Raw genomic sequence first — 27,612 nt, 5'->3', positions numbered from 1 at the left:
TGACTAAGACCAAGCAGTGCCTTCAAAAACCGAGAGAGAGAGAGAGAGAGAGAGAGAGAGAGAGAGAGAGAGACAGAGACAGAGACAGAGACACACAGGTGTACAAACAATTAGTAATAAGACGTGGGCTTGGAAATTTAGTCCAGTGGTAGAGTTCTTTCCTCCCAGGTATAAGGCCCTGAGTTCAGGCCTCAGTTCCAGGAAAAAAAAAAAAAGATAATAAGGTGCAATAAAGACACACGGTGCATGAACTAACTAGGTGTAAAGAGTAAGGAGGCTGAAGAGAAGGGACTTGGAGAGGCCGTGGGAACAGAAGCCTCCTTTTGAACAGAGATGTGAATGATGCAGCGTGGGCCAGGGTGCAGGAGACGTGACTCTGAGAGGGCAGGCGTAAACTAAATATGGTTTTGGAGAATATAGGGATACTTGCGTTGTGTGAGTAAACTGAGTGGCTTGGTAGTGTGGTGGTGGGATTGAAAGGGAAAGGAGAAGGGTAAGAAGTATTTCCAGAAGTAGTTGAGGCCGGTGAGAATGGCCTGACTCACGGAGTTAGGGATTCGTTTCATACCTCGGGTTAACTGGAGGAGGCAGATTGCTTCAAGGTTAAGTCCACAAGCCCTGGAGACAGGTGGATCTGAATGTAGGCCCCTTTATTAGCCCTGCAGCTGAGTTCATCCAGCCTCAGTTTCCTCATCTGTCAAACAGTGGTAATCACAGGATTGTTCTGGGCTTTAGTGGGAGAATGTATGTAAAATGCTTAGTCAAATAGCTGCTGGCTTTGGTTATTAGTAAAGAGGGCAGAGTATGATGCCCTCTGTTTTTTTTTGTTTGTTTTTTGTTTTTTTCTTTTTTGGTTTTTGAGACAGGGTCTCTCTGTGTAGCCTTGGCTGTCCTGGACTCGCTTTGTAGACCAGGCTGGCCTCGAACTCAAAGCGATCCTCCTGCCTCTGCCTCCCGAGTGCTGGGATTAAAGGCGTGCGCCACCACCGCCGGGTCGATGCCCTCTGTTTTAGTTCTGACCAACAAAGAGAGACCTTCATTGGTACCTTTTAAGGATACAAGAAAATGTAGTTAAAAAATTGGTTCCTTGAGAATGTCATACATATAAAAAATGAAATTTGATTGTATCTACCTCCCATCTCTCTCCTCCAATAATTTATCTGAGACGGGATCTCACTAACTCTGCATGGCTTGAACTTGCTATTTAAGACAGTCTGGCTTTGGACTCAGAAATCTGCCCTCCTCTGCCTTCCAAGTGCTGGGATTGCAGGGTTTTGCCATCATACCTGGCTCCTTTTCTTTTAAAAAATGTTTTATGTGTTGGGTGATTTGCCTGCATGTATGATACCTGTGAGCCGTGTATGTACCCGGTGCCTCCAAAGGCCAGAAGAGAATGTCTGATCCGCTGGGACTGTTGTTATAGCTGGTTGTGAGCCTTCATGTGGGTGCTGGGAATTGAACCCAGGTCCTCTGCGAGAGCAGCCAATCCTCTTAACTGTTGTGTCATTTCTCTGGCTCCCAGGTTCTTTAAAAAACAAAAACAAAATAAAAAACAAAAAGTGCTGGCTGGGGTTGTGTTTGTGGTTGTGGTGATGCACACCTGTAATCCTAGCACTTGAAAGGCCGAGGCAGGTGGATCTCTGTGAGTTCAAGGCCAGCCTGGGCTACAAAGAAAAAAAAAAAAGTCCAGTTAGTGCTGCCCCTGTGTGCGTGGGTGTCGGGCTGTCCTTTGGGGCATGGGCAGCTTCCCATGCCGTACATACCTGGTGTCCTCGGAGGTCAGAGACAGCACTGGGTCTCCTTGACCTAGAATAAGAGATGCTTGTGAGTAGGGGGCCAGGACCCCGGGAGCCCCTGGAGACCAACCAGCGTTCTTAACTGCTGAACTGTCTCTAACGCCACACACACACACACACACACACACACACACACACACATTTACACACACACATACGTATATATTACATATATATGTTTTGTTTTTGTTTTTGTTTGCTGTGGGTGTGGGTGTGGTGTGTGTTTCTCTGTGTAGCCTTGGCTGTCCTGGACTATCCTTGTAGACCAGGCTGGCCTGGAACTCAGAGATCCGCCTGCCTCTGCCTCCCCAGTGCTGGGATTAAAGGCGTGCACCACCATGCCCAGCATTTATAATTTTTTTTAAAGGGTAAGGTGAGTATAGTTGAAACCTCATGATTTGTTTTTAGTCAAATCATTTGTAGTGCACCTGACTACCCATCTGTCCACTAGTTAGCCTGCCTTCCTAGGTGATCAGCGGCAATTTGATGACTGTGGCCCTCTTTTATCGCTGAGGACAAGTAGAGATTTTGGCATTTACGCTCTTGCCTTCTTTCTTGTCTTAGCTGTCCTGGATAATGAGAGACTCACCGCAGAGGAGATGGATGAAAGGAGACGGCAGAACGTGGCTTATGAGTACCTTTGCCATTTGGAAGAAGCGAAGAGGTAAAGATGGGCTGCCTGGAGAGCCGGCTGGGAGAAGGGAGCTGGTGTGCTTCTTAGGAGATTTGTATTTCATGTCTGTGTATGTGGTTGTTTTGGTACCAGAGTGCAGGTGCTTGCAGGGGTTAGAAGGAGACCTTACGACCACCACCTGACATGGGTGCTGGCGGCCCAGCTCTGGCCCTCTGAAAGAGCAGCAAGTGTTCCTAAGTGCTGATCTGCCCACCCAGCCTCCACAGACAGCTTTCTTGGTGTGTGTTATGTTGTAGGCAGCAGTGTTGGAGGCTGGTGGTTGAGAGGGTAAGTGGAATAAGCGCAGAGTGTCTGTTTATGGGAACAAGTGCTCGGCGGTGGATGTTCGTGAGACATTGGTGTTGGATATTTGCGCATACTGAAACAGTTTCCAGGTTTGTGTTACTCATCTGTTTATACTGATTGTTTTGGGGACCACGAGCTGGCTGTTAGAAAAAACAGTTTAGTTAGGGTTTGATGGTCTTCATCTTGGTCTCGGGACTCATGGGGTGGGTGTTAGGTTTAGGGGGCTGATGAGAGTGAAGCTGGTCGGGGCTGAGGGTAAAATGCTAGTCAAGTGCCCACGGTCCTGGAAGACGTACCAGTGCCAGAAGCAAACTGCGGAGCCTCGTCCAACAAGGGCAGTGCTGTCGGTATAGAGCCATCCATTTGGTAGTGTTGTGAGACATTTCAACCAACGCATGTGCTATGTGCTTCCACGTGCCACATAGACCCTGCAGGTTTTTTGTTTGTTTGTTTGTTTTTTGTGTGACTGTGTCTCAGGTAGCCCCAGGCTGGCCCCGACTGGGTCTGTTGCTGAGGCCTGTCTGATCCTCTTCCCACCAGCTCCCAGGGGCTGAGATTACAGGCGCGCAGCACCACACCCATCTCCTCTGCATTCCTTGTGAAGTGGATGCACAGCTGCTGCTTATCTTTTCCAGAAATCTCAAGACCTTGTGATCTTAATTTTAGGGTGTCAATTTGTTATCAGTAGTTCCTTTTGTCCTGTTGCTTATATTCCTTTTGTAAGGCTCCAGAGTAGATTAGCAGTTACAGATCACGTACAGTGAGGAGTAATGACAGATACTTGTCATCTACGTTTTATGAAAATCAAGGAAGTTTCAAGTGCGGCTGATTAAAACAAGAGTGAAGATTTGACTTTGCTTTTGTTTGTTTGTTTGTTTGTTTGTTTTTCAAGACAGGGTTTCCCTGTGTAGCCTTGGCTGTCCTGGACTCGATTTGTAGACCAGGCTGGCCTTGAATTCACAGCAATCCACCTGCCTCTGCCTACTGAGTGCTGGTATTAAAGGTGTGTGCCACCAATGCTGGGCCTTTTTAAAATAATTCTAAAACGGTTAGGATCACACCAGGAAAGTCAGCAGCAAATACAAGAGTTCCTGAGCCTAGAATAAGCCCTTCAGAGCTTCCCTTTCTCTCTTTATAAGATTTACTTTTTATTTTTAAGTGTGTGTGTGTGTGTGTGTGTGTGTGTGTGTGTGTGTGTATTTATGGTGCTCACAGAGGCCGGAGACTTCGGATTCTCTGGAACTAGTGTTGAAGTGAGTCACCTGACATGAGCGCTAGAAATGGAACCCGGCTCCTAACCCCTGAGCCATCTTTCCTGTCCCGTCATATGTCTTCCTGTGGCTCAGCTGCTTCTCTGAGGTTAAAGCCTTTTCTGAAAGTCAGAGAAGGATATTAGTGATAATTTAGGTGAGGATTGACAATAACGACGCCAGCCAGTCTGTTTGTTTGTTTGTTTTTGGAGACAGGGTTTCTCTGTAACTCTGGCTGTCCTGGAGCTCACTCTGTAGACCAGGCTGGCCTCGAACTCAGAGATCCACCTGCCTCTGCCTCCCAAGTCCTGGGACTAAAGGCTGCGCCACCGCTGCCTGCCTGACACTAGTCTTCTAAACGGAAGTTTATCACGGTGGTCTTGGCAGTTCCCGCGGGCGAAGCGTAGAGAGCATTTGCCATGAGGGAACTTCTCTCTCAGTTTCGTGGGTAATGGAAGCATAAGCAGCCAGAGAAGACTGTACCGCGAGGAAGGAAACGAAAGCACTCAGTCCCCTGCCATTTAAATTATGAATTTCTCCTTCTGGAAGGCCAGGGAGTTTGTAAGGCGCAGCTGGTCTTGGCGGCCATCTTCCCTGGTGGCTTACTGACTCCCCTCTTCTCTCTGGAGCTTTTCTGCGTTTGTTTCAGTATTGGATTTCTCCTGTGACATCCGCCACTTTACAGTGTGACCCTGACATCTATATTTTACATTTCACTCACGGTGTTTCAGAGCACATTGCCAATGTCTACTGTGATGTTGCTGTACCTCTAGTCTAGCTTAAAGCTTTACTTTTCCTCACGTGCTGGGGATTTGGGCCTTGTGCTTGCTGAGCCTACTTGTAGCTTTTTTAGGGGTTGGTTGTGGGGGGTCCTGTAACCTACCCTGGCCTGGAGCTCACTGTGTGGCTGAGGATGACTGACGCCGGGAGCTGGTGCCGTAGTTGTCTGTCATCACGCCTGGCTTCTCGTAGTTTCTTGGCTAAGGAATGCTCTGTGTTTGTGCAGTGGTCGTTAACTGGGTATGTGGTATATGTACATTAGAATCTCATGGGAAGGTCTGTATAAATGCAGAGAATCTGGGTTTGACGGCCAAACACTTCAGAAGTACTGCTGAGCTACACCCCAGCTCCATACCTAAACATCCTAAATGCCTTTAGTGACATAGATTGTCCTTCTTACCCCAGTTGAGAAGTAGGATTTTTATCCTTTTAACACATTTTGACTAGTTTTTAGACCATAGCCTCTCAGGGAGTTAATGATGCACTCCTCACCCCCCACCCCCCCTATTTTTTTCCTAGACAGGGTTTCTCTGGGTGCCTTTGGCTGCCTTGGACTCAACTCTGTAGACCCGGGTGGCCTCGAACTCAGAGATCTGCCTGCCCCTGCCTCCTGAGTGCTGGGATTAAAGGTGTGAGCCACTGCACCTGGCTGGTGTTAATGATGCTCTTAACTCTTTTCTTTTTTTCCTTTTAATGCAGTGTTTGAGAGCGTGTACCTACTGATGGGGGGGGGGGGATGTTTTCCAGTAGAGAAAAGTAGCCCATTTATATAAACCATTGAGAGGCCATTAGTCACTGAAGGACTTTTCAGTTAGTTGTTTGTGCAAGCTTGGGAAGTAGCTTAAACAGTAGAGACACGGGTGATACTCTATTGTTTCTTTACTTTGTTAAGCTTTGGAATAATTGCTGTGCATTGCCTTACCGTACCTGGCATTGTGGGATGATGCCTGGTTTAAGGGGTAAAATGGCATCACATTTGGATTCAGTACTGTTCCCCCGGCCCTACCCTGCAAAAAGCCAACGACAACCTCTGGTTAGAAAATCAGTTATCTCAGTGTCTAAGTTGTGACTAGAGAGCCAAGAAACCTGGGGATGTTATCATAGGACAAGAGGAGTAGAATTTCCACCAGTCTCTAATGTGAAGCCTGCCAGTCAGGCATCGTTAGCCAGGACTGCCTCTCCGTGCCCGTTGCCTCCTCACCTGGGCAGCTGCGCTGTGTCTGTGCTCCGGCAGCTCATCTTGCCTCTAGCAAAGTTACCTTTTTGGATTGGCCTGGTCCTATTTTCCTCTCAAGTTGGAGAGCCCCAAGGTCTGGGGTTTACATCAACTCTGGGAGGCCAGGAATAAAGATGAGAGCGATCCAGGGGGGAAGGCACTTCTATTTATAACACCTCTGCTCCTCCTACTGAAAGCTCCACCTTTCGGTACAGAGGCGCCATTGTGTGTCCTGGAGCTCTCCAGTCCCCTCTGCCTTTAACAGAGTTGGTTCTTGGTGAAAGAGAGGAGGAGCTCAGAGGGTGAGACCGAAGGTGTGGAGACTGTTTGTTAAGTGTCTGTGTCTCTCTGTGGAGAGAGACTAGGGGGTCTGCGGATATGGGTTTGGGTTCATAGTTTCCTGAGAGGTTAAGTGAGAACATTCATTAACTGTGGGTTTCTTAAAAGCATGCACTGGGAATAGTTGAGAATACAGTGCAGGGATTTCTGCCTTATTGTTTGAAGGGTGGCTTCAGTGTGGAAATTAAGCCGATAGCCTAGGAAAGCATTTTAGAATGCTAGGGGTTGTCCAGCAGAGCCGAGACTCAGGATGCCTTTCAGTGCTCACATTATTTATTTGTTCGTGCCTGTTCCGATTGGGCTTGACATTTATCTTAGCTGAGGAGTGTGTGAGAGAGGAATGCCATTTCACCCAGTGGCAGGTGGTGACACTGACATGTGAGGTATGTAGGAACTCAGGTCTTGAGACAAGAAAATGTAACAGAAGGATCAGAAGGTGGCTTGAGTAAAAGAAGAAAAGGAGCCAAGAGAGAGCATAGTAGGCAGGTCAGCGGGTGGACAGAGTATGCGTGGGTTTGGAAGAGAAGGAAGATTCAGTTAGGTTAAAGGTCACGCGAAGGCAGTTAATCCTGGTACTCGATCAGCTACCATATTTATCCCTTTGAGTCTTCCCTGGGCCACCTCCTTCCTGAGTGCCCCCACCCCCAGCCCCCCTTGAAGAAGGGCGAGCACGGCTGCGGCTGGCTGGAGGCTGTCAGACTACATGGTGATAGCAAGAGCTTAGCGTTAACTAGAAGCGCTTTAGCTTCAGTTGAGGGGAATTGAAACAGTATTTTGGAAAGAAAACAGCTCTTGAAAACAGATTCTCTTTTGTGCGTGCATCTTTGCTGTTGGCATAGAACATTTTCTGGGTTGGCTTCTTCAGATGTCTCTCCTAAATGGTTTTAGAATTCCAGGAACATCTGGATATTTCCCGGCTCAGATTCTGATCTTGAAAACAGAAGTTAAGATATTTACTAGGCGCCGGGCATTGTGGTGCACGCCTTTAATCCCAGCACTCGGAGGCAGAGGCTGGCGGATCACTGTGAGTTCGAGGCCAGCCTGGTCTACAAAGCGACTCCCGGACAGCCAAGGCTAACACAGAGAGACTCTGTCTCGAAAAACCAACAAAACAAACAAACAAAAAAAGATATTTACTAGGCAAAAACCCTAAGTGCATAGGCGAGGTACCTAGACAAAACCTACCAGATTTTAGAATTTTCAGATGGAAGCCGGGTATGGTGGCGCACACTTTGAATCCTAGCACTTGGGAGGCAGAGGCAGGCAAATCTCTGTGAGTTTGAGCCCAGCTTGGTCAACAGAGTGAGTCGCAGGACAGCTAGGGCTACTCACAGAAAAACCCTGTTTCCAAAAACCAAAAAAAAGAGAAAGAATTCTTAGAGAAGTATAGCTTAAAGGAAGAAACAGATGTGCTACTCACACAGTAACTGCGCTACACACACTGGAACAGTGCTACCCACACAGTAACAAGCACTACTCCCACAGTAACTGCGCTACTCCCACAGTAACAGTGCTACTCCCACATTAACAGCTACTCACATCGTAGCAGCACTACACCTGTGAATTTTCTTTCTTAGTATAGCTTTCAGTTACTTTTTTACCAGAATCCATTATAAACTTTACAAATGGGGCTGAGGCAGGGTGTGGTGTGGCATAGGTCTTCAATCCTAGCCCTGGGGATGGATACAGGAGGAGGTAGAGATAGGCAAATCGTTGAATCTGAGGCCAGCGTGGTCTACATAGTGAAATCCAGGCCAGCCAGGGCAACATAAGGAGACTCTGTCTCAAAGGAAAAAGAAAACTGAAGCTGGGGCCTGGAAATGGCTTTTTAATGGTTATAGGATTAAAGAGCACCTGAGTTCAGATCCTCAGAAACCCAGGATAAATGCCAGGTGGGTGTGGCCTCTCTGTAATTCCAGCCCCAGAAAGCTGTCAAGCAGGACTAGCCATTTTAACAAGCTCTGGGTTTCATTGAGAGACCCCACCTCAGTGATTCCTGTGATAAACCTGAGGCTTCCACGTTCACATATACACATGTGCACACGGACCCGTATGTGTATGCATGCCTAAACAGAAATACGTGCGTGCACACACCCACATACCTACACCTACACATGAGAATTGGAAAAAGAAAAAAAAAACCAGTAAAAAAAGTGAAGTTGTGTGTGGCTAGGGTCGCACCCCAGGCTTTGGGAGGTGAAGTGTGGAGGGTTAGGAATTCAGGGTCACTGTCAGCACCATGACGTCCAGCGCGAACCCTGGGAGACTCAGTCTCAGGACACAGACATGTGGGGTGGAGGTGAGATGTAATCTGAGCACTCATGTGGGCAAGCCTGGGCTACATAACTGTCTAAACGAAACAAAGCAAAAGGTACACTCTTATGTAATCTCAGGGCTTGGAGATGGAGGCAGGAGGATTGAGAATTTGAGACCAGCTTGGGCTTCAAAGTGAGGCCTGAGACCTGCCTCAAAAACAAACAAACAAACAAAAAGAAGAAAATGAAGCAGTATTAAAAGTCTCTGGTATAGAGCAGTCAAAATGTCAGTAGTTACCACCATTGCTAAGAAAAGTCACACGGCTGCCTCATACTTACAGCTACGGGAAGCAACCTGAAAAATTCTTAAAAATTGTCTTTGGAAGTCTTGACTGTTGACGTAGCTGGGCCAGCTGTAGAATGTTGAGATACTTGGGTAAAGTGAAAAGAATGAGACTTTGAGTTTGAGCAGGAATGCGCTCTGATTCTGGTTTTGCAAGCTGTTTAACCTCAGGCAGTGGGCCTGCATGACTCCAGAGTGGAAGGCTGCGGTTTCACAGAGTTGTTGTGAGTGGTGGCCCAGGGAGATGCTGAAAACACTCCACAAATGCATTTTTAAAAGGTTTTCGTTTTTAGTTTCTTTTGTGGGGGCCTTGCTCGCAGGTACTTGTGTGCCCCATGCTTGGTGCTTTCAGAGATCAGAGGAAGGCACTGGCTGCTAGAACTGTGGCCACCATGTGGGTGGGTGCTGGGACTTGAACCCAGCTCCTCTGCAAGGCACACCTGTAATCCCAGTACTCGGGAGGCAGAGGCAGGTGGATTGCTGTGAGTTCGAGGCCAGCCTGGTCTACAAAGTGAGTCCAGGACAGCCAGGGTTGTTACACAGAGAAATCTTGTCTCAAGAACAAACAAACAAACAAAAACCCCAAAAATTTAGTAAGAACTTGATGTAGAGTTAATGTACTTTCAGAGTCCCAAGCAAGCTGTACTCAGTATGTGGCCTAGGATGCTCTGAGTGTGGCCCAACACACCTGCGCACCACCTAATATCATAGTGGCAGAATTTAGACACCCCTGTGAGGTTGATGGCCATAGTGTGAAGTGGAAACTTCAGTGTTTTTTTGTTGTTGTTTTTGAAAGGAAACACAGTAACAGGGAGAGGAATGGAGGTGGGGACTAAGGAGACTGCACTTCTATTGCCTCCTGTACCAGTGCTCTACAGTGAGGTAGACAGCAGTAAGGGAGAGGGCGGGCTTACGGGGCAAGTTGTGAAAGCACATCATTTTAGGTCGTTGTATCACTAATTCAGATGTTTTAAAAGAGTCATTTTATCTGTACATGTAGTGTGTTTGTCTTTGTGTGGGTAGATATGTGCACATGTTTACAGGTGCTTGAGGAGGTCAGGTGAGGGAGTTGGATTTCCTTGAGATGATTTCTTTGGGGTGGGGATCAAGACAGGGTTTCTCTTATAGTCCTGGGCTCCCTTTGTACAGCAGGCTGGCCTCGAACTCACAGAGATCCACCTGCCTCTGCCTCCCTGAGTGCTGGGATTACAGGTGCACACCACCGCACCCGGATTGAACTGAATTTTATAGATGCTTGTGAGCCTCTTGCCGTGGGTGTTGGGAACTGAGCTCAGGTCCTGCCAGAGCAGCGTATGCTCCTGATCATCACACACCTCCCCCACCCCATGCTCAAGTATTTCTTACTGTTTTCAACATCTATATAATATTTTTATTTAGATTTACACCAGTTTATAATGTTGCTTCGACTATTGGCCAAGTTGAACGTTTTCTTATGTTTTGTCTATAGGTTTTATTTTCATATTCAGATTTTCTGTTGTCTTTCTTTTATGGCCATATTGTTAACCTTTGTAAGTTGTCCTCTGTGTGTGCATGCATGCACATGTGTGTGTTCGTGAGTGTATGCACAGTTGTGCACATGTTTTAGTAGATGAGAGTGCACATATGCTCATATATGTGGAAACCAGAAGCCAATTCCAGGTGTCAGTTCCTTAGGCAAATATCCACCTTGCTCTTTTTTTTTTTTTTGAGAAAAGTCTTACCGTCCTGGCATTTGTAAAGTAAGGCTAAGCTGGCTGGCCAGTGGTGATTGACCTGTCTCCACCTGCCTAGCATTGGGATTATAAGATGCTACCGTGCCTGGCTTTTTTACGTAGGTTCTGGGGGAACTTAGCTCTTCAAATTGTAGTGAATTCCTTCCTGTCTCTGCCTCCCTAATGGTATGATTACAGGTGTACTTAGCTGCTTAGCTTTTCTGTGACTTAATAATTTCACTTAAAAAGATTTTTTTTAATATCAGTGTTTCTGAACAACTCCCCTGCCCTCACCAGCCCTTTGTGTGTGGTGTCTCAGGCTAATTACGAACCTTTAATCTTCTTGCTTCCACTTCCCAAGTTCTGAAATTACAAATAGGTACAGGTTAATTGGATGTAGGGGTGCATACCTTTAATCCGGAGCCCCAGAGGCAGGCGGATCTCTGTGAGTTCAAGGCCAGGCTGGTCTGCTGTGGCACATCCAGAGCAAGAGACCCTGTTTCCAAAAACCAAACACCAAATCAAACCAAATCAAAACAACAACAGCAAAACAAAACCGCAGGTTTGCATCTTAAAGCAACCTTTATTGTCTGATGGCAATTTATGTCTGATTTGGTAAATATCAAATTATATAGTCTAGCTCTGGACCTGCCTGTTATAGTAAATTACGTACTTTCTGTGCATCGCTCATTTGCTTTCCTTTCTTACTGAGAAACTGAGGCAGTTTCATGTTGGCACCTTGACAAACACTGTGACTTGTTTGTATTTTCACTTTATAGAGTTTTTGTTCCTTTCTGATTAGTGTTGTCTTAGCAGTTTTGTGGACTCTTCAGTGATGGGGACTGAGTCCAGGGCCTCAGGTGTGCTGCGTGTGAGAGGCAGGCACCCTGCTACCAAGTCAGCCTTCAGTCTAAGGATCTTCTTGATGTGTATGTTTAAAAGCTTCTCCTCCCTGTTTTTCTCTCTTTAATTTAATTAAATTAACTTATTGTTGTTGTTATTATTATTATTATTATTATTATTATTATTATTATTATTATTATTATTATTATTAGTTTTTCGAGACAAAGTTTCTCTGTGTAGCCTTGGCTGTCCTGGACTCACTTTGTAGACCAGGCTGGCCTCGAACTCACAGCGATCCACCTGCCTCTGCCTCCCGAGTGCTAGGATTAAAGGCGTGAGGCACCTCTGCATTGCTCAGCTTGGCATTTTTCTTTTCTTTTTTTCTTTTTCTTTTCTTTTCTTTTTTTCCACAGTTAAGCACAGCCCACCCAGGATTTATTAGTTTACTTACTAGATCGGCCTCCAAGAGCGGCGTTTTTATTTTCATGCGTACATGTCATTATACTTTGTTCTTCTCTATGTCCTCTGCCTCCCCCGGTCCCTTCCTGTAGTGTCTTTTTGTTTATTTTAGGTCTAGGAAATTATCCATTTTACCTTTAATAATTGCTCTTGATTCATTAGTTCTGTCTTGGGTGAGCACTGCACAGTTTCCTTATGACTTCTCTTCATTTCATTTGTTTATGTAAAGTCATAGCAACAAAGCTGTAGCGTAAATCATCTGCAGCATTCATCCTAGGTGTGCGTGCGCTCCATGCGTCTGCCTTATGTTCCCACCGGTTCTGTTGTCTGACTTGTAATGGCTTTCACTTTGATCTATTGAGTCTTTCTGCTCTTATTAATAGTTACATGGGCTTTCATTAGTTCATAACAGTGGAGTGCATAGAAGGCCCCTCAGAGGTGGAGAAAAGGAGGCCCATGGGAGCTGTGGGTTGGCCACTTTATAGTTCTCTTCACAGACAGTGGTGTGGAGGTGGGTGGACGTGACCACAGACCAGTGCTAGCTCGGCTGCGGAGTGTACGGATGTTCACCAGTCAAGACTGAGAAAGTCTTAGAGCGCTAAGCAGCCTGTTCATTTGACCTAATTTGGTATATATTTCTCCTGGGTTTACATAGCAAAGCAGTAATTGTATTTTATGTATTTTAAACCCCAGTGACAAAATAGTAAAAATGTATTTGAAGACCCAGGTTAGCTTATTCTAGGAATTTCATTTCCCAGTCTTCTACGTGGCCTGTCTCTGATTCTGTATCATTTCTTCTGCTTCGCTAGGTAGCAATTTGAAGATACCCGGAGGTGGGTAGCAGGGCCGGTTTTGAGTGTTTTACACTATGTGGTATTTGATGAACCTCTGGTGTTTCCAACTGGGGCTGCCTGAGTAAATGCTGTGACAAGTATTTGTGTAAAGAAAGTGCTGGTAGGCAATAGGAGACCTTCCGGAAGTGATTCATAATAGGGCTGCTGTTTGTTTAATTTGGGACTCTGTTGCTTAGAGACCATATCTTCCAGCAAGCTGAGGTTGAAGTACTAGTTGAGTGCCCAGAGCGAGGGCCTACCTGATCAAATAAACTGCAGCTCTGCTTCTTCGTTTTAAATTTGGAAGACTCCTGATAGAAGCCTGGCAGTGTTTTTAATTAAAAAAAAAAAAAGGAAACGTAAATGAAAGTTTGGTTAGTGATTTAGTTTGAAAAGTAAAGATTTACTTAAATTTGAATTTTCAGGAAACTTACTAAAATTGGAAAGACTTGGTTATTTCAATCAAGCATTTTATTATAGGAAATTTAATCCTTTCTGTTTAAGACAGCTAAAAGAAAACAACAAAATTCCCATGAAATCTCAGGTCCCCCAAATCTGCCATTTGCAACGATAGAAAATAGTCCTGTGTGTCCTTCTCCCTGGGGGGTCATCAGTACTATTTCTTGAGATCTCTCTCTCTCTCTCTCTCTCTCTCTCTCTCTCTCTCTCTCTCTTTCCTCTCCTCTCTGTGTCTCTGTCTCTGTCTCTGTCTCTCTGTCTCTCTGTCTCTGTCTCTGTCTCTCTCTCTCTCTGTGTGTGTGTGTGTGTGTGTGTGTGTGTGTGTGTGTGTGTGTGTCCACAGTGTGCTGAGGACTTCACAGTGATGCAGCCCATGACGTGCTCATTGTTCACAGTTGGCGGACAGGAAAGCCCAGTTCAGAGAAGCTAAGCACTCGTAGTTGACTTCAAGTCTGGCCAGGACTCCAAAGCCCTGCTTCGATGTAGCTGGTGTTTGTACAGATAAGGACAGCAGCAGTAGCTGTCATCAAGTACACTGAATCATGATGAGACGTCAGTGGAACATACTGTGATATAGGCAGTATTTTTACTCCAAGAGGGGGAAATGAGTTCCGAACACTTGTCTCAAGGTCACTTAACTGTCGGTGTAATTCAAGCCTAGGTCTGTGTAACGCCAACCATCACCAGTGCTCCTGACCTCTGCAGACATGAAAGGGCCAACTGTAAGGTCCAGTATTAAGACAACTGGTGTCCAGCTGTCAAATGGCCAAGAAGTGGGGTCGCGTCAGCTGCCCTTGCTGTCTCCAGTTTTTCTTCTGGCTTGTTTTATATATTGAGGGTTGAACTGAGAGTCTCATGCATACTAGGCTAGTTGCCTGCTGCTAAACCACACCCCAAGCCCTAGTGATTAAAAAAAAAAAAAAAAAGAAAGAAAAGAAAAGAAAAGAAAAAAGCGTGAAGCAGGAGCTCCTTATTGCCTGGGCTCCTTCAGATTTCAGTCCTGTTCAGGGCTCCCGAGCAGCTTGGATTTACAGGCACGATCCACCACACCCAGCTCGTTAGATATTTTTGTGTTTAACTGGCTCGTTTTTTTCCTACTTCTAACCTAGTCTCTGCCTTTGGATGCAGCTTCTGTCCCACCAGACTGTCATTTGCTAAAAAGTGACCTCATGCAGACAGGAGTGGCAAGTTGGATTGGAAATCGCCTTACATCCTTTTGGCAAGAATTGTGTTTGGGGCTTTGTGGGTGGAGGAAGTACTTGTCAAAGGCCTCTATTTCTTCTTTACTGAGAATGCCTTCCTGTTGACTCATTGGAAATCATAAGGAAAAGCAGAAGGAACGCTGGAGAGGCAGCTGCCGGCCCAGGGCTCTGCTCTTGCGGGACAGATGCTGGGGCCTGAGGAGACACAGGCCTCTAAGACTTGGGAGATTTTTGAGGAAAGAAAATAGAAGGTTACTTTCTAAGAAAGTATAGTTATGGCCCAGATTGGACTTTGTTTTTTAAATTCAAAACCAGAGAATATATGATGGGGAATATAATTCCAAGAGTATGGGAGGCTATGCAGTAGAAAATGATCCACCTCTCCTTGATCCGGTCCCCCACCCCGTCCCCCCACCCCGCCCCTGGATCATCCTTTCCAGAGAGAAGGCTGTTTGAATATTCCCCTTCCACAGCTTCTCTGCCAATGAATAGGAGTCACTTTCCTTCAGAATGGTTGTGCACTATGCATTTTGGGAGTCTTCCACATGAGTGCAACAAAATGCCTCATTGTTTTTCTGTAACTTTGCTTTTCAGTTATGGGCTTGACCATTGATGGGCATACCCTTCCCCTCTTAGCTCTTGCTATTTAAACAATGCTACAGTTGGCAATCGTCCTACCTCAGCCTCCTGAAAGCTAGAATTTAGACGTGAACCACCATGGTTACTCTATTACTCTTTTCCTATTGGTTTGTAAGAGATCTTTATATAGTGAGGAAATTGGTCCTTTTTATGCCATATGTGTTGCAAATATTCCAGTTTGCCCTTTAAACTTTTATTTTGTGTAAGATGTTTAAAGTAATAGCATCTTAAAACATGTTTGGATTTATTAATCTTATTTTTTAGCTTCTGGGCTCCTCCTTTCCAGGCCATTTTTATATAGTCCGAATGTATATGAAATTATAGAAAATTGTCCTGGGGTTGGAGAGATGGCCCAACAGGAACACTAGTTGCTATTCTAGAGGACCTGGGCTTGTTTCCCCAGCACCCATGTTAGATGGCTGACAGTTGACTTTTTTGGTTTTTCGAGACAGGGTTTCTCTGTGTAGCCTTGGCTGTCCTGGACTTACTTTGTAGAACAGGCTGGCCTTGAACTCACAGCGATCCATCTGCCTCTGCCTCCCGAGTGCTGGCATTAAGGGTGTGTGCCACCACACCTGGCCCATAATAATGCACTCTTGATACTGGTCTCAGGGGTCATACTGGCTGTGCCCCAACAAGCCAGGTCCAGCCATCTGTCCTTAATGAACCAATTAATGGAGCCAAAATAATAGCAAAAAGCAGAAAAAAGGGTTTTTTATTTAGTGTAGCCATGTTGGGAAGAGGGACAGAGAGAGCCAGGACAGTCCCTAAAGTCCCTCCCAAGGGCCTGCCCTGAGGGTAGGGTTTGAGCAGGAAGCAAGATACACAACTAAGCAGTCCACTGTCATCTCAGCTCCGAGTCCCCTGCAGGGTCATCTGACTAGGACTAAGTATTTTTCCGGGAAACAGGTTCTTTGTAGATGCCCCCTGGGCGTCACCCGCCCAGCAAAAGAATTCTGGAACTCTGTAATTTGGGGGGTGGCCCATTCTTTCAGTAGTCTGACAGCCAAAGAGAGAGTATACAAATCTTTTAAAGAGCACATCCTGTTAAACAGGCTTGTTACACACAGATACACACAATTAAAAGTTACCAAAAACTAAGCCTTTAAAAAATTCCCTTATGGGGGCTGGAGAGATGGCTCAGTGGTTAAGAGCGCTGCCTGCTCTTCCAAAGGTCCTGAGTTCAATTCCCAGCAACCACATGGTGGCTCATAACCATCTGTAATGTGATATGGCACCCTCTTCTGGCTTGCAGGAGTACATGCAAGCAGAGCACTGTATACATAATAAATAAATAAATAAATAAATAAATCTTTAAAAACAACAAAAAAATTCCCATATGGTTTTCTCCCCCACCTCCCTTCAATGATAGAGATTGAATCCAGGGCCTTGACTATGACAGGCAAGTATTCTGTTGGGCTTCACCTCCAGGCCAGCCCCTGGCCTACGTGTATATGTGGTATCATTTAATACTTATATATGTATTGCAATTTATTTAATATGAATGTATGTAGTACATATACATACATACATATATCATGTAAGTGATAAAATTGTACATATATGTGTAGAGTCTTAGCATTTTATTTAACTCTTTGATTAATTTAGAATTTTGGCTTGAGGACTTGGGTGGATGTTTTATTTGTCTTGTGTTTTGAGGCTGAGTCTTACTATCTATCCCTGGCTGGGCTAGAAAGTGGACCAGGCTGGTCTTGAACTCATAGTCCTGGGAATAAAGGTGTGTACCACCACAGCCAACATGTATATCTCACTCTGTTTTTGTGCAGATGACTTTTGGATGATATCTTACATTTTATGCATCATTAATAGCCGACTTAATAAACAGGCAGAGGAATGTGTTATACTTTTCATATATGAGGTGAAACTGTAAATTGTGTGTGCGTGTGCTAAGGAAGAAGATGGTGTGTACAGCATTCATTCCTCAAGGCTGTTCTGTTTGTCATCCTCAATGAATGCCTGCTTTGGAACCAGTGTTCTGAGTTATTCTGGTCTGGGAAGTACTGTTCTCTGTCAGTTGAGATTCCCCCCCCCCCCCCCACACACACACACAGGGTTTCTCCGTTTAGCCTGGGCTGTCCTGGACTCGCTTTGTAGACCAGGCTGGCCTTGAACTCACAGTGATCCACCTGCTCTGCCTCCGGAGTGCTGGGATTAAAGGCGTGGGCTACCACGCCCGGCTTGTCAGTTGGGATTTAAGCAACAATTTCACTAACAACTTCTGGTACTTATGGTCATTTCTTTCCTGCTGTATGTGTTATAAATTCTTTTGTTTGTCATTGAATTTTCGTTCCTGGAAGCTGATAGAGTTTAAATGAAAGATGTTCACTAATTGGTTAAGTATAATTGCTGAACTGTTGTCCATGGTCTTTAAGACATTGTTTTTTGTCTTTTTTTTTTTTTTTTTGAAATGATCTCATGCAGCCAAGGTTCCTCTACTTCTATTGCCTAAGTACTGGGACTACAGGTGTGTGCCGTCACAGGTGTGTGCCGTCACAGGTGTGTGCCCTCACAGGTGTGTGTCATCACAGGTGTATATCATCACAGGTGTGTGCCATCACAGGTGTGTGCCATCACAGGTGTATATCATCACAGGTGTGTGCCATCACAGGTGTGTGCCGTCACAGGTGTGTGCCATCACACCCAGGCATTGGTTTTTGTTTGTGTGTTTTGTCTTTTGAGACAGGGTTTCTCTGTGTAGCCCTGGCTGTCCTGGACTCACTTTGTAGACCAGGCTGGCCTCAAACTCACAGAGATCCGCCTGCCTCTGCTTCCCAAGTGCTAGGATTAAAGGTGTGTCCGTGCACCACCGCTCCCAGCTAGATCTGTGGATTTTTAAAAGCTGGGATTGCAAATCACAAATTCTGATCTAGTGAACTAATTTCTGACAAAACAAAGGAATAGGAAAATTCCAGGGCACACTGTCAGATAGGCTGCATCTGAGGACTCAGCAAGCACAGCAGTGGTGCTGGGAGCTGCACTGACTCCTCAGCATGGACTCCTTGGAGAGCTGTGTTGCAGAAACATCTTGCACAGGGTCACTGGATTAGTGAGTCAGAAAGGCAAGTAATGTCTAGATTGCAGCAAAGCCTTTACAAATGTGTCTTGTGATACTTGTAGAGAGGTTGGATAAATATGAGTTAGATTGCAGTGTAATTAAGATGATTTATAGCTGCCCGAGTAAACCAGATTTTAAAAGGGGTTCTGGAGGGGCGTGGCTGCTTGAGGGGTGTAGGACCTTCTCTTTGGGTGGTGACAGTGTTCTGGGACTATATTGTAACAGAAGTTGCACAACATAGTGAATATAACCATAAAAAAATCACTGAGCTACTTGCTTTAAAATGGTTAAAAACCATTTCCAAGTTTTTCTCAGTTGTTTTGCTTTCTTTGAGATATGGGGTCTTGTGTATCACGCCTGGCTGGCTTTCTGGCCTTTCTGTCACTACCTCTTCAGTGCCTGAAACCTAACCCAGGGGTCATGCATGTCAGGCCAGCAGCCTGAGCTGTGCTTCCAGCCCCTACTTCTTTATTTCTTTGTTTTTTGAGATAGGATCTCATGTAGTCCAGGCTGGCCTCATACTCACTGGATAGCCAGGGATGACTTTGAACTCCTGATCTTCCTGCCTCTATCTCCCAAATTCTGGGATTACAGGTATATGCCTCACTCCCAGCCTCAGCTGCTGGATTTTAACTCAGAGAGCTCTTCAGGCATCTTCTGTGCCAAACGCCGGATCTTATGAAGGCCTGAGTGACGTGTCAGTCAGATTTGAATTGCTAGGGAAATGGTTATTACTTCAACTCTTTTTTTTGTTTGTTTTTGTTTTTGTTTTTGTTTTTCAAGACAAGGTCTCTCTGTGTAGCCTTGACTGTCCTGGACTCACTTTGTAGACCAGGCTGGCCTTGAACTCACAGCGATCCACCTGCCTCTGCCTCCTGAGTGCTGGGATTAAAGGCGTGCGCCACCACACCGATTTATCAACAGTGTAGTAATACTTTTTTACATTGTGGGTTTAAAAGGTCTAAGCACAGAATAGGAGAGAAGTAGCACTAGTGGGAAGAGCAAGTGGACTCCAGGGCATCTGCTCACCGCTAAGTCTGCTGAACTAAATCTGACCCCGGAACCACTGCAAAGGTGGAGAGACCCAACCCTAACCTCACATGCGCAGTGTGACCTGGAACACAAAGACATATGGTACAGGATGTTTGATTCCATTGTGAACCCAGAGATTTTGAATTGTAAAAACGTGTTTCTTGTTTGGTGTGTCTTAGCCCTAACACACACCTTAATCCAAGAACTTCCTGTTTGCAGCACACGTCTTTAATCCAAGAGCATTCTGTATAGTACACGGGATTAAATAAAGTTAACCCTAGGTCAAGAGGCGGAGCAAGAAACCAGCTGACAGGGAGAAGGGCGCTTAACACAGTGTGGAGCAGAAGAGGCTTTCGGCTGAGTAGAAGGGACCGCTTCCTTCTGGGATGTCTGCTGAGTAGGAAGGTCAGCTGGGAGCTTCCTCCGCTTCTCTGACTCAGCAGTTAGAGCCCCTGCTGCTCTTCCAGTCCAGGCCCAGGAGGTCTGGGGTCTCTCCGTCTCCTGTGTGCCACACGCATGTGGACAGACCTATACACACGCACACATGCATGCACGCACGCACGCGCGCACACACACACAGGCACGCATGCACACACACTTAAAACAGTAAACCTATTTTTAAAAGAGGCCTTCATAATAATTATAAAGACAAGACATAAACGTTGGAAAGTTACCCAGCGTGAAAGAATAAAAAGTCTGAAGTCACAAGGTAACATATGGTGGCTGATAGGATGATGCAAACAGTTACTGTGTGAAAGTTCAGATGAGGGGAAGTTGTTTGTTGGTTGGGTCTTGCAAGGAAAGACTAAAACTGTGAAGGAGAAGGAAACTACGGCCTCCATATTCTTGACGTCCTCTCACTTTGTTTTTTGGCACCTGGTAGCCCCTCGTCCCCCAGTGCTCCTCATCCAGTCGCTGCTGGGGATTTCGGGGTTCAGAATGTGGAGTGTAGGCATGGTATGGTGTCATGACTTCCTGTAGTTTTCTGGGTGTTGTTTGTTTCTTGTTTTTTATTGTTTGGTTAGAACTGAGTCCAGGGGTGGTGTGTTCCTTAAGCAAGAGAGGCTGAGAGATCTTGCAGTAGTTAGAGCGCTTTGACTCGAAGACAATTGAGAGTCTGCCTTTACCTGGGCAGTCCCTGCCGTAGTAGGAAGAGATGTAGAGACTCTTGGTGTAGGAAAGAGTAGAAGTCTGGCTGCTGTTATTTCTGATCATGGGGAAGGTGAGCCTTCGTTGGGATTAGCAGGGACGGGTGAAGCTAGCTAGCTGATCAGGAAGTCTGGCCAAGCCTTTATTCTTGGCAGGCATCTTAGCCTTCAGCTTCCTACATCATGGCTTGATGATAGTTGTCTTTTCCATGAAATTCTTCAGAATTTGTTCCATCCAGCAGATCCCAGTTTCATTTACTGTGCCATTGGCCTCTTCCTGTTCTTTCTTGTCATCATAGTATTATTTTTTTTTAACTTATAACATGCTTTTTGCGCATCACTTCTTTCTTTTTCTTGGTTTCTCTGTGTAGTCCTGGTTGTCCTGCAACTCACTTCCTCACTCTGTAGACCAGGCTGGCCTCAAACTCAGAGCTCTGCCTGCCTCTGCCTCCCAAGTGCTGGGATTAAAAGGTGTGCACCACCACCACCCGGCTAGTTAAATGTTCTGGAAGATGTCTCAGTGGGCAAAGGTGCTTGCTACTGAGACTAACAGCTTGAGTTCAATCCTGGGAACCCATTCCTGCAAGCCATCCTCTGACCTCCGAATATGCACTGTGGCACAACAAATAAATACTCCCCCCCCTTCCCCGAGACGGGGTTTCTCTGTGTAGCCTTGGCTGTCCATGACTCACTTTGTAGACCAGGCTGGCCTCGAACTCAGAGCAATCTGCCTGCCCTCTGCCTCCGGAGTGCTGGGATTAAAGGCGCGGGCCACCACACTGGCTGGTTTTGCCTTTTTTTTTTTTTTTTTTTTTTTTGAGACAGGGTTTCTCTGTGTAGCCTTGGCTGTCCCGGACTCACTTTGTAGACCAGGCTGGCCTTGAACTCACAGAGACCCGCCTGCCTCTGCCTCCCGAGTGCTGGGATTAAAGGCGTGAGCCACCACGCCTGGCCCTGTCTTTTTTTTTTTTTTTAAATAATAATACAAATGCTTTATCATTAAAAGCTGTCATCCCATGGGTTAAGTGGTGGATATCCAGGACCCAGCAGCAGGGTCAGCACAACCTCAGAGCCGCTCTTTCTGACTACAACAGGGTGAGCACCTCACCCTCGTGGCATTTCGGGTGATAGAGCAGCTGGTGTCTTCCATAAATTCTGCAGGCACCTGCGTGCACTGGCCCTGCAAACCCGTCCTGTCCAGCACTTTGGTTACCCTAGCAGCTCTCAACCACGATGGCAGCAATCTGGTGGAGCCAAAATCTAGTTTTTGATCACCCCAGTAAGAGGGCCTCTTGAAATGTGAGAGACCTTTTCCAGTTCAGCTCTTAATAAAATGGTTTGCTCAGGGATAGGTTTGTATTAGGTATGAATAAACACAGAAGTTAAAGACATTACTTAATAACGAGAGAACATTTTCCTCTGTCTCTAACTTACTCCTGTTTTTTTCTAAATTGGTTTATTTTGTATTCAGAAATTCCTTTTAAAGCAGATGCTATCAAAATTTCTCATTTTGCTGCTTTAGCCTGGAAACAAGCTTTTGTGTTTCTCTCTCTCTCTTTTTTGTCCTCATTACTGCAATATTTTCTTTAATTTCATGTGCTCTTTTTTTCACTGGCCTCTTTATCCATATTGTTCAGAATACTCTTTTAAAATCAGTCTCTCCCCACCCCCAGACCGGCTCAGGTAGTTCGGCTTGCAGATGACTCCTCATCCCTCTGTCCCCCGCCTCCCAGTGCTGCTGTGTGTTTGCCACCACACCCGGCTTTAAATAAAAATTTATCCCTTCATTCCTTTCTCAAATACTCAAAGCGATTTCTTTCTCTCCTTCAGCTTGGTGTGTTTTCTCCTGTCACAGCCCTTGTCCCTGTCTCCGCAACCCCAAGTCTTTCAAGTACCCTGGGCAATTGCCTCTGCCCTCCTGCTGTAACACCCAGTGCTTTCTTAAACTTGCTGATTCTTGCTCTCTGGGCTGCACCTGCTACACGCAGGCCTAGATGGTGCCTGTCAGGGTGCTTTAATGGAATCCCCAGTGCAGGGCAAGCTGACCATGCTTGGGGATTTTTAGTACAGGGCAATCCTGGCGTGGAGTTCCACTGGGCAGGATGGGTGTGGTAGTCGAGTTTCAACTCCTGGAGGAACTGAATCTCAGCGGTCGGGGCAGGCAGTTCCGGCATTGGTCGGTTCCCCTTCTGTATTGCACAGAGCTGGGAAACCACTGAAGTCATGTGCTCGGTGGAACTTGTTCAGCCGGTTCCCTCTCGCCAGACCCCTAATTCAGATTCCCACCCTGATCCTTTTCTGCATATGCTCGTGGTCTGGGCTTGTTTGAGCCTCACCACTGTAGTGCTCTGGGACAGGCGCGGCTTTGTTTCGCTGGTGGCAGAATGGGTAGGGCCAAGAACTGAAAAATGTTATCAGTAGGACCAGGTAGACAGGTATTACGTAATCCACGACTTCAGCCTCTGGAAGGGTTATTTCTGGGATTGGGCTGTTCTCTCACACGCACACACAGACACACATACACACACACACACACACACACACACACACCCACACACCCACACACACACACACAGCTACCATTATTGCTTTCTAGCTCTTGCGTGTGTGATGTCTGCCCTGCTCCTCACACCAGCTTTAGGAGGTGTTGCATGTTGCTCCTAATCCGAGTTAGAGACAGGAAACGGAAGTCCAGCGGGGCCTGTTAGATAACATGTCATTCTTGCTCATTCTTATTTCCTTCCCCCTTTCCTCAGGTACAGAGTAGGGTGTGTTCCCTTCTGTAGCTGGTAGCTACCTCCAACCTTCCCAGTCTTGCTTTCGTTAGTAAATCCTCTGGCTCTCCATCCTTTGTCCGCTCTTGTAGGCATGCCTACATCTTCCTCACAAGGATGAACGAACAACCCTTTCCCTGGATTTCCCATCTCTTCTTGCATTTCCTGCTTTTCTTTTTGTCAGTCATGTCTTTTCCCCCTTGTTTTTTTGAGACAGTGTTTCTCTGTGTAATAGCCCTGGCTGTCCTGAAACTCTCTTTGTAGCCCAGGCTGGCCTGGAACTCACAGCGGTCCACCTGCCTCTGCCTCCCAAGTGCTGGGATTAAAGCCATGTTTTTTTTTTTGTTTTGTTTTTTTTTATCAACTCATACATAAGGATTTGTTGAAGCAGGAGTTAGACAATTGTCTGTCAGGTGGCTGGCTAGCAGCCCTCATCGAAAAGGCAATCCTGATGTAGGGAACGTGGCTCTGTGTCATGGGGCTGCAGGAGGACCCGTCCAGCTAACTTACTCTGTCTGCGTCCTGTCCTCCCTTTCATCTCTCTCCCTCAGGGTCTCACCGTGTAGACCAGGCTGGTCTGGAACTTGCTATGTAGACCAGGCTGCCCTTGAACTCACAGAGATCCACCTGCCTCTGCCTCCCGAGTGCTGGAATGAAGCCTGCTTTCCCTTGTGGTTTAGGACTTGCTTCCTTTTTACACCAGTGTCCTGAAGCCTCTCTCTGCGCTGGGGGAAGGGTGGGCCTGGGTGCCTTCCTCAGAGGCTCAAGGCCTGCTGTTGCTTGCAGCGAAGCCCGTTTGGATGAGGAGGGATCCTTATCCTAGACCTGGGCCTTTACGTTGCTTTTTGTAGTATCTGAGGGTTCCACCTCCCGTGTGACAGCTTTCCTGTTGTTGTTTCTTAATTGAAAAATTGCTTCCTGGCCGTGGCTGGACCGCTCTTTGCTTAAATTTGAAAACTTTTCTACTTGACTGTTTTTTTTCTGCTAACTGGGAGCAGACTCCTGCTTGAGAGTCCCTTTACAGAGGTCAGTGAGGAGTTTTTAATTTTAATTTTTGTCACATCCTTTCTCTTTGGCGTCCCTTTTTGCAGCGTTGGAAGGCAGATGATGGCATCCAGATTCCTGGAGGGTTTTCCTTCCTTGATTGCCACCACGTGATTCCCTCTTGAGTTCTCATCTTACCATGGGGACTCTTTACCTGCAGGAGGTTCTGTCCCAGGCACTCTTTCCTTTTGCATTTGTCCTTGCAACATGTCTCCCTGGAGAGCCCTCCCGCCCAGCCAGGAGCCGGCTCCTCACTGCAGGCTTGTACTTCCAGGTGCCTGCAGGACGCCACTCTCTGGATGTCCTGTTGACATTTCCGCTCCGCGTACTTATCCTCTTGTCTCCCCTGTCCCAGTTGATGGCTTCATCTCCCATTTAGTCATCCATGCCACGAGTCACCAAGTCATGTTTTAAAAATAAAACTGTTCTCTTTCCTTTTATAGAAGTTTCTGTAAGTTGCTATAGATGGCTTATGGTGCCAGATTTTTTTTCCCCTTGGAACTGAGTGATAATGTGGTATTTTCCCACAAAGTGAATAATAAGTTCTTATTTTTACTATTTGGCAATCTGACAGATGGTGGAATTGTTGTTGCTATAATTTGCATTTTGTGGATAACTGTTAAGACTGAAGGTTTTGTTTGTTTTTCAAGACAGGGTTTCTCTGTGTAGCCCTGGCTGTCCTGGACTCACTTGTAGACCAGGCTGGCCTGGAACTCACTGAGATCCACCTGCCTCTGCCTCCCAGAGTGCTGGGATTATAGTGTGCCACCGAGCCTGGCTAGGACTGGAGGTTTTTATGTGAGCCCTGGCTGTTTCTATTTTTTCTTTTATGAGTTGCATGTTGTATTTCTAGGGAAATACTTGTCATTTTATTTTATTATTTATTTTTTCAGAGCTGAGGACTGAACCCAAGGTCCTGTGCTTGCTAGGCAGGCTCTCTACCACTGAGCTAAATCCCCAACCCCTTTCATTTAAGTGTTTAAAATATATGTGTGTAAATACAATCATTAGTAATTGTTGTGTGTTATAATTTTACTCATTCAGTTTATGTTTGTTGTTGTTAGACTCTATTTGTTTCTTTATTTGAAGACCAGGTCTTGGCTGTGTAGCTGTGGCTGGCTTAAAATTCACCATGTAGATCAGACTGGCCTTGAACTCAGAGGAAAAAAGCATGGGCCACCAGGTCTGGGCCTGGCTGGTATTCCTGCCTCAGCCTCCTGAGCGCAGGATTACAAATATGTGCTATGCCACCTAGCTTTGTTTGTTTGTTTATTTATTTATTTATTCATTTATTTATTTTTTGAGGCTGGCCTCATCTTACTCTGTATGCCTGGAATCTATAGGCTAGCGTCATTGCATACGGCTAGATACTTTCTTTAAGCAGTTGTTTGTTTTGTGTGTGCGCGCGCATGCACATGCCATCTGTTCACGTGGAGGGCAGGGACGGCTGGAGGAAGTCACTTCTCTTGGGTTTGGGGGACTAAACTGCAGTCATTGTGCTTGGGGTCAAGTGCCTTTACCCCTGCGCCACCTCACCTCCTCACCTCTTTCCTCTCTGATTTCTGCCTGTGTAGTCTTGTTTGTAAGCTCTTTTTCTGTTTTAAGATTATATAACTTTACATATATGCATATATATTTATATATGTGTATACATATGAATATGTATGCACATGCACATATTAATATCTTTAGATCAACTTTAGTGTTCATATTAATTGTAAAGTCCATGGTCAAAAGCTAGCTCTATGGTGGTGGCACACGCCTTTAATCCTAACACTCTGGAGGCAGAGGCAGGCGGATCTCTGTGAGTTCGAGGCCAGCCTGGTCTACAAGTGAGTCCAGGACAGCCAAGGTTAACACCGAGAAACCCTGTCTTGAAAAAAACAAACAAAAAACCCCCCCAACAAACCAAAACAAAAAACAGCAACAGCGAAAAGCTAGCTCTATGTATTGGACATAGTGACGCTCATTTATAATCCGTGAATTTAGAAGGCAGAGGCTGGAGGCTTGGGAGTTTGAAACTTGGTTGGACTGTATAGCAAGATCCTGTATCAACACACACTCTCATAAAGGTTTTCTTTAAAATTATTATATAATCATGGAAGTGCTCAGTTTTCCTACTAATTATGCCAGGCAGAGTCACCGAGGTTTAATCCTCTCGAGGCTCCTCTCTGAGGGCTCCATTAGAGCAAGGCTGTTGGTGAGGTCATGACCTGTGATGCTGGTGGCTAAGGAAGCTTGGGCTTATGTTGCAGTGCGTTCAGTAGGTTGTGCCAGTGACTGTGTCTGAAGGAAGGAGTACAGATGGTTAAAAGTGTGGACCTCAGGTGGGCGTGGTGGTGCACGCCTGTAATCCCAGCACTCGGGAAGCAGAGGCAGGTGGATCGCTGTAAATTCCAGGACAGCCAGGGCTGTAATACAGAGAAACCCTGCCTACACACACACACACACACACACACACACACACACACACACACACACACACACTTTGGATCATGCCAACCTAGTAAAGCATGCGCTGATCAGTGAGTGACCCTGGGTTACTTTCCATCTAATCTGCAAAGCAAGGCAATACTCCTAAATTCTGCGGTTGACGCGAAGATCATGCGACATGATGCATATATTTAGTTTCATAGCTACCACAGGATGTTAGAGGTTTTTTAAAAATTTTGTTTACATTGAAAACAAACCTTTAATCTAATATTTGTGAAGTTTCAAATATGAGAGAACATTGAATAGTATTCCACATTTAGGTTACATGCAAGTAGTTCTGAGGTAAACCTGATGAGCAAATGGTGAGTGTCTATACTCTTTGTGCCAGGGGGAACTCCACTCTCTACAGAAATAGCACTTTTGTCACCAAGCTGTATCTGTGGCTGGATTCTGATCACATGTGTAGGGTGTTCTTAGGTCATCATTTGGTAAGATAATTCTCTGAACTTAAACAAAGCACCCCCCCCCCCACCCAACTTTCTGTTCTGTCCCATTTTTTTTGTTTTGTTTTTTCAAGACAAAGTTTCTGTGTAGCCCTGGCTATCTTGGAACTCTCTTTATAGCCCAGGCTGGTCCCCACGCCCAGCCCTTTTTTTTGTTGTTGTTTTTTGTTTTTTGAGACAGGATTTCTCTGTGTAGCCTTGGCTGTCCTAGACTCACTTTGTAGACCAGGCTGGCCTCGAACTCACAAGTGCTGGAATTAAAGGCATGCATCACCACGCCTGGCTATTTTTTTTAAAAGACAAGGTTTCATCTGTAGCCCTGGGTAGTCTGGAACTCACTATGCAGACTAGGCTGGCCTTGAACTCACAGAGCTACCTCCTGAGTACTGGGATTACAGGTGTGTGCCATCATGCCTAGAAGGAAGGATCTATTTTAGCTGACAGTTTGAGGTGCTGTCGGCCCTGGCGACAAGAGTGTGAGGTGTCATTGCACTGTC

At 45.9% G+C, this 27,612-nt stretch overlaps 1 protein-coding gene across 1 annotated transcript in view; it reads left to right on the top strand.

Moving 5' to 3' along the window:
* Positions 1-27,612, top strand: part of IQGAP1 (IQ motif containing GTPase activating protein 1) — a 103,147-nt gene that overhangs the window by 934 nt on the left and 74,601 nt on the right. The window contains exon 2 of the mRNA XM_084772371.1: positions 2,361-2,460. Coding sequence (XP_084628497.1) covers positions 2,361-2,460 — 100 coding nt within the window. The remainder of the gene's footprint in view (positions 1-2,360; positions 2,461-27,612) is intronic.

Source organism: Acomys minous (genome assembly GCF_964271855.1).
Source record: "Acomys minous genome assembly, chromosome: 2".
NCBI lineage: Eukaryota > Metazoa > Chordata > Mammalia > Rodentia > Muridae > Acomys > Acomys minous.
This window is presented reverse-complemented; position numbering and strand designations above follow the sequence as displayed.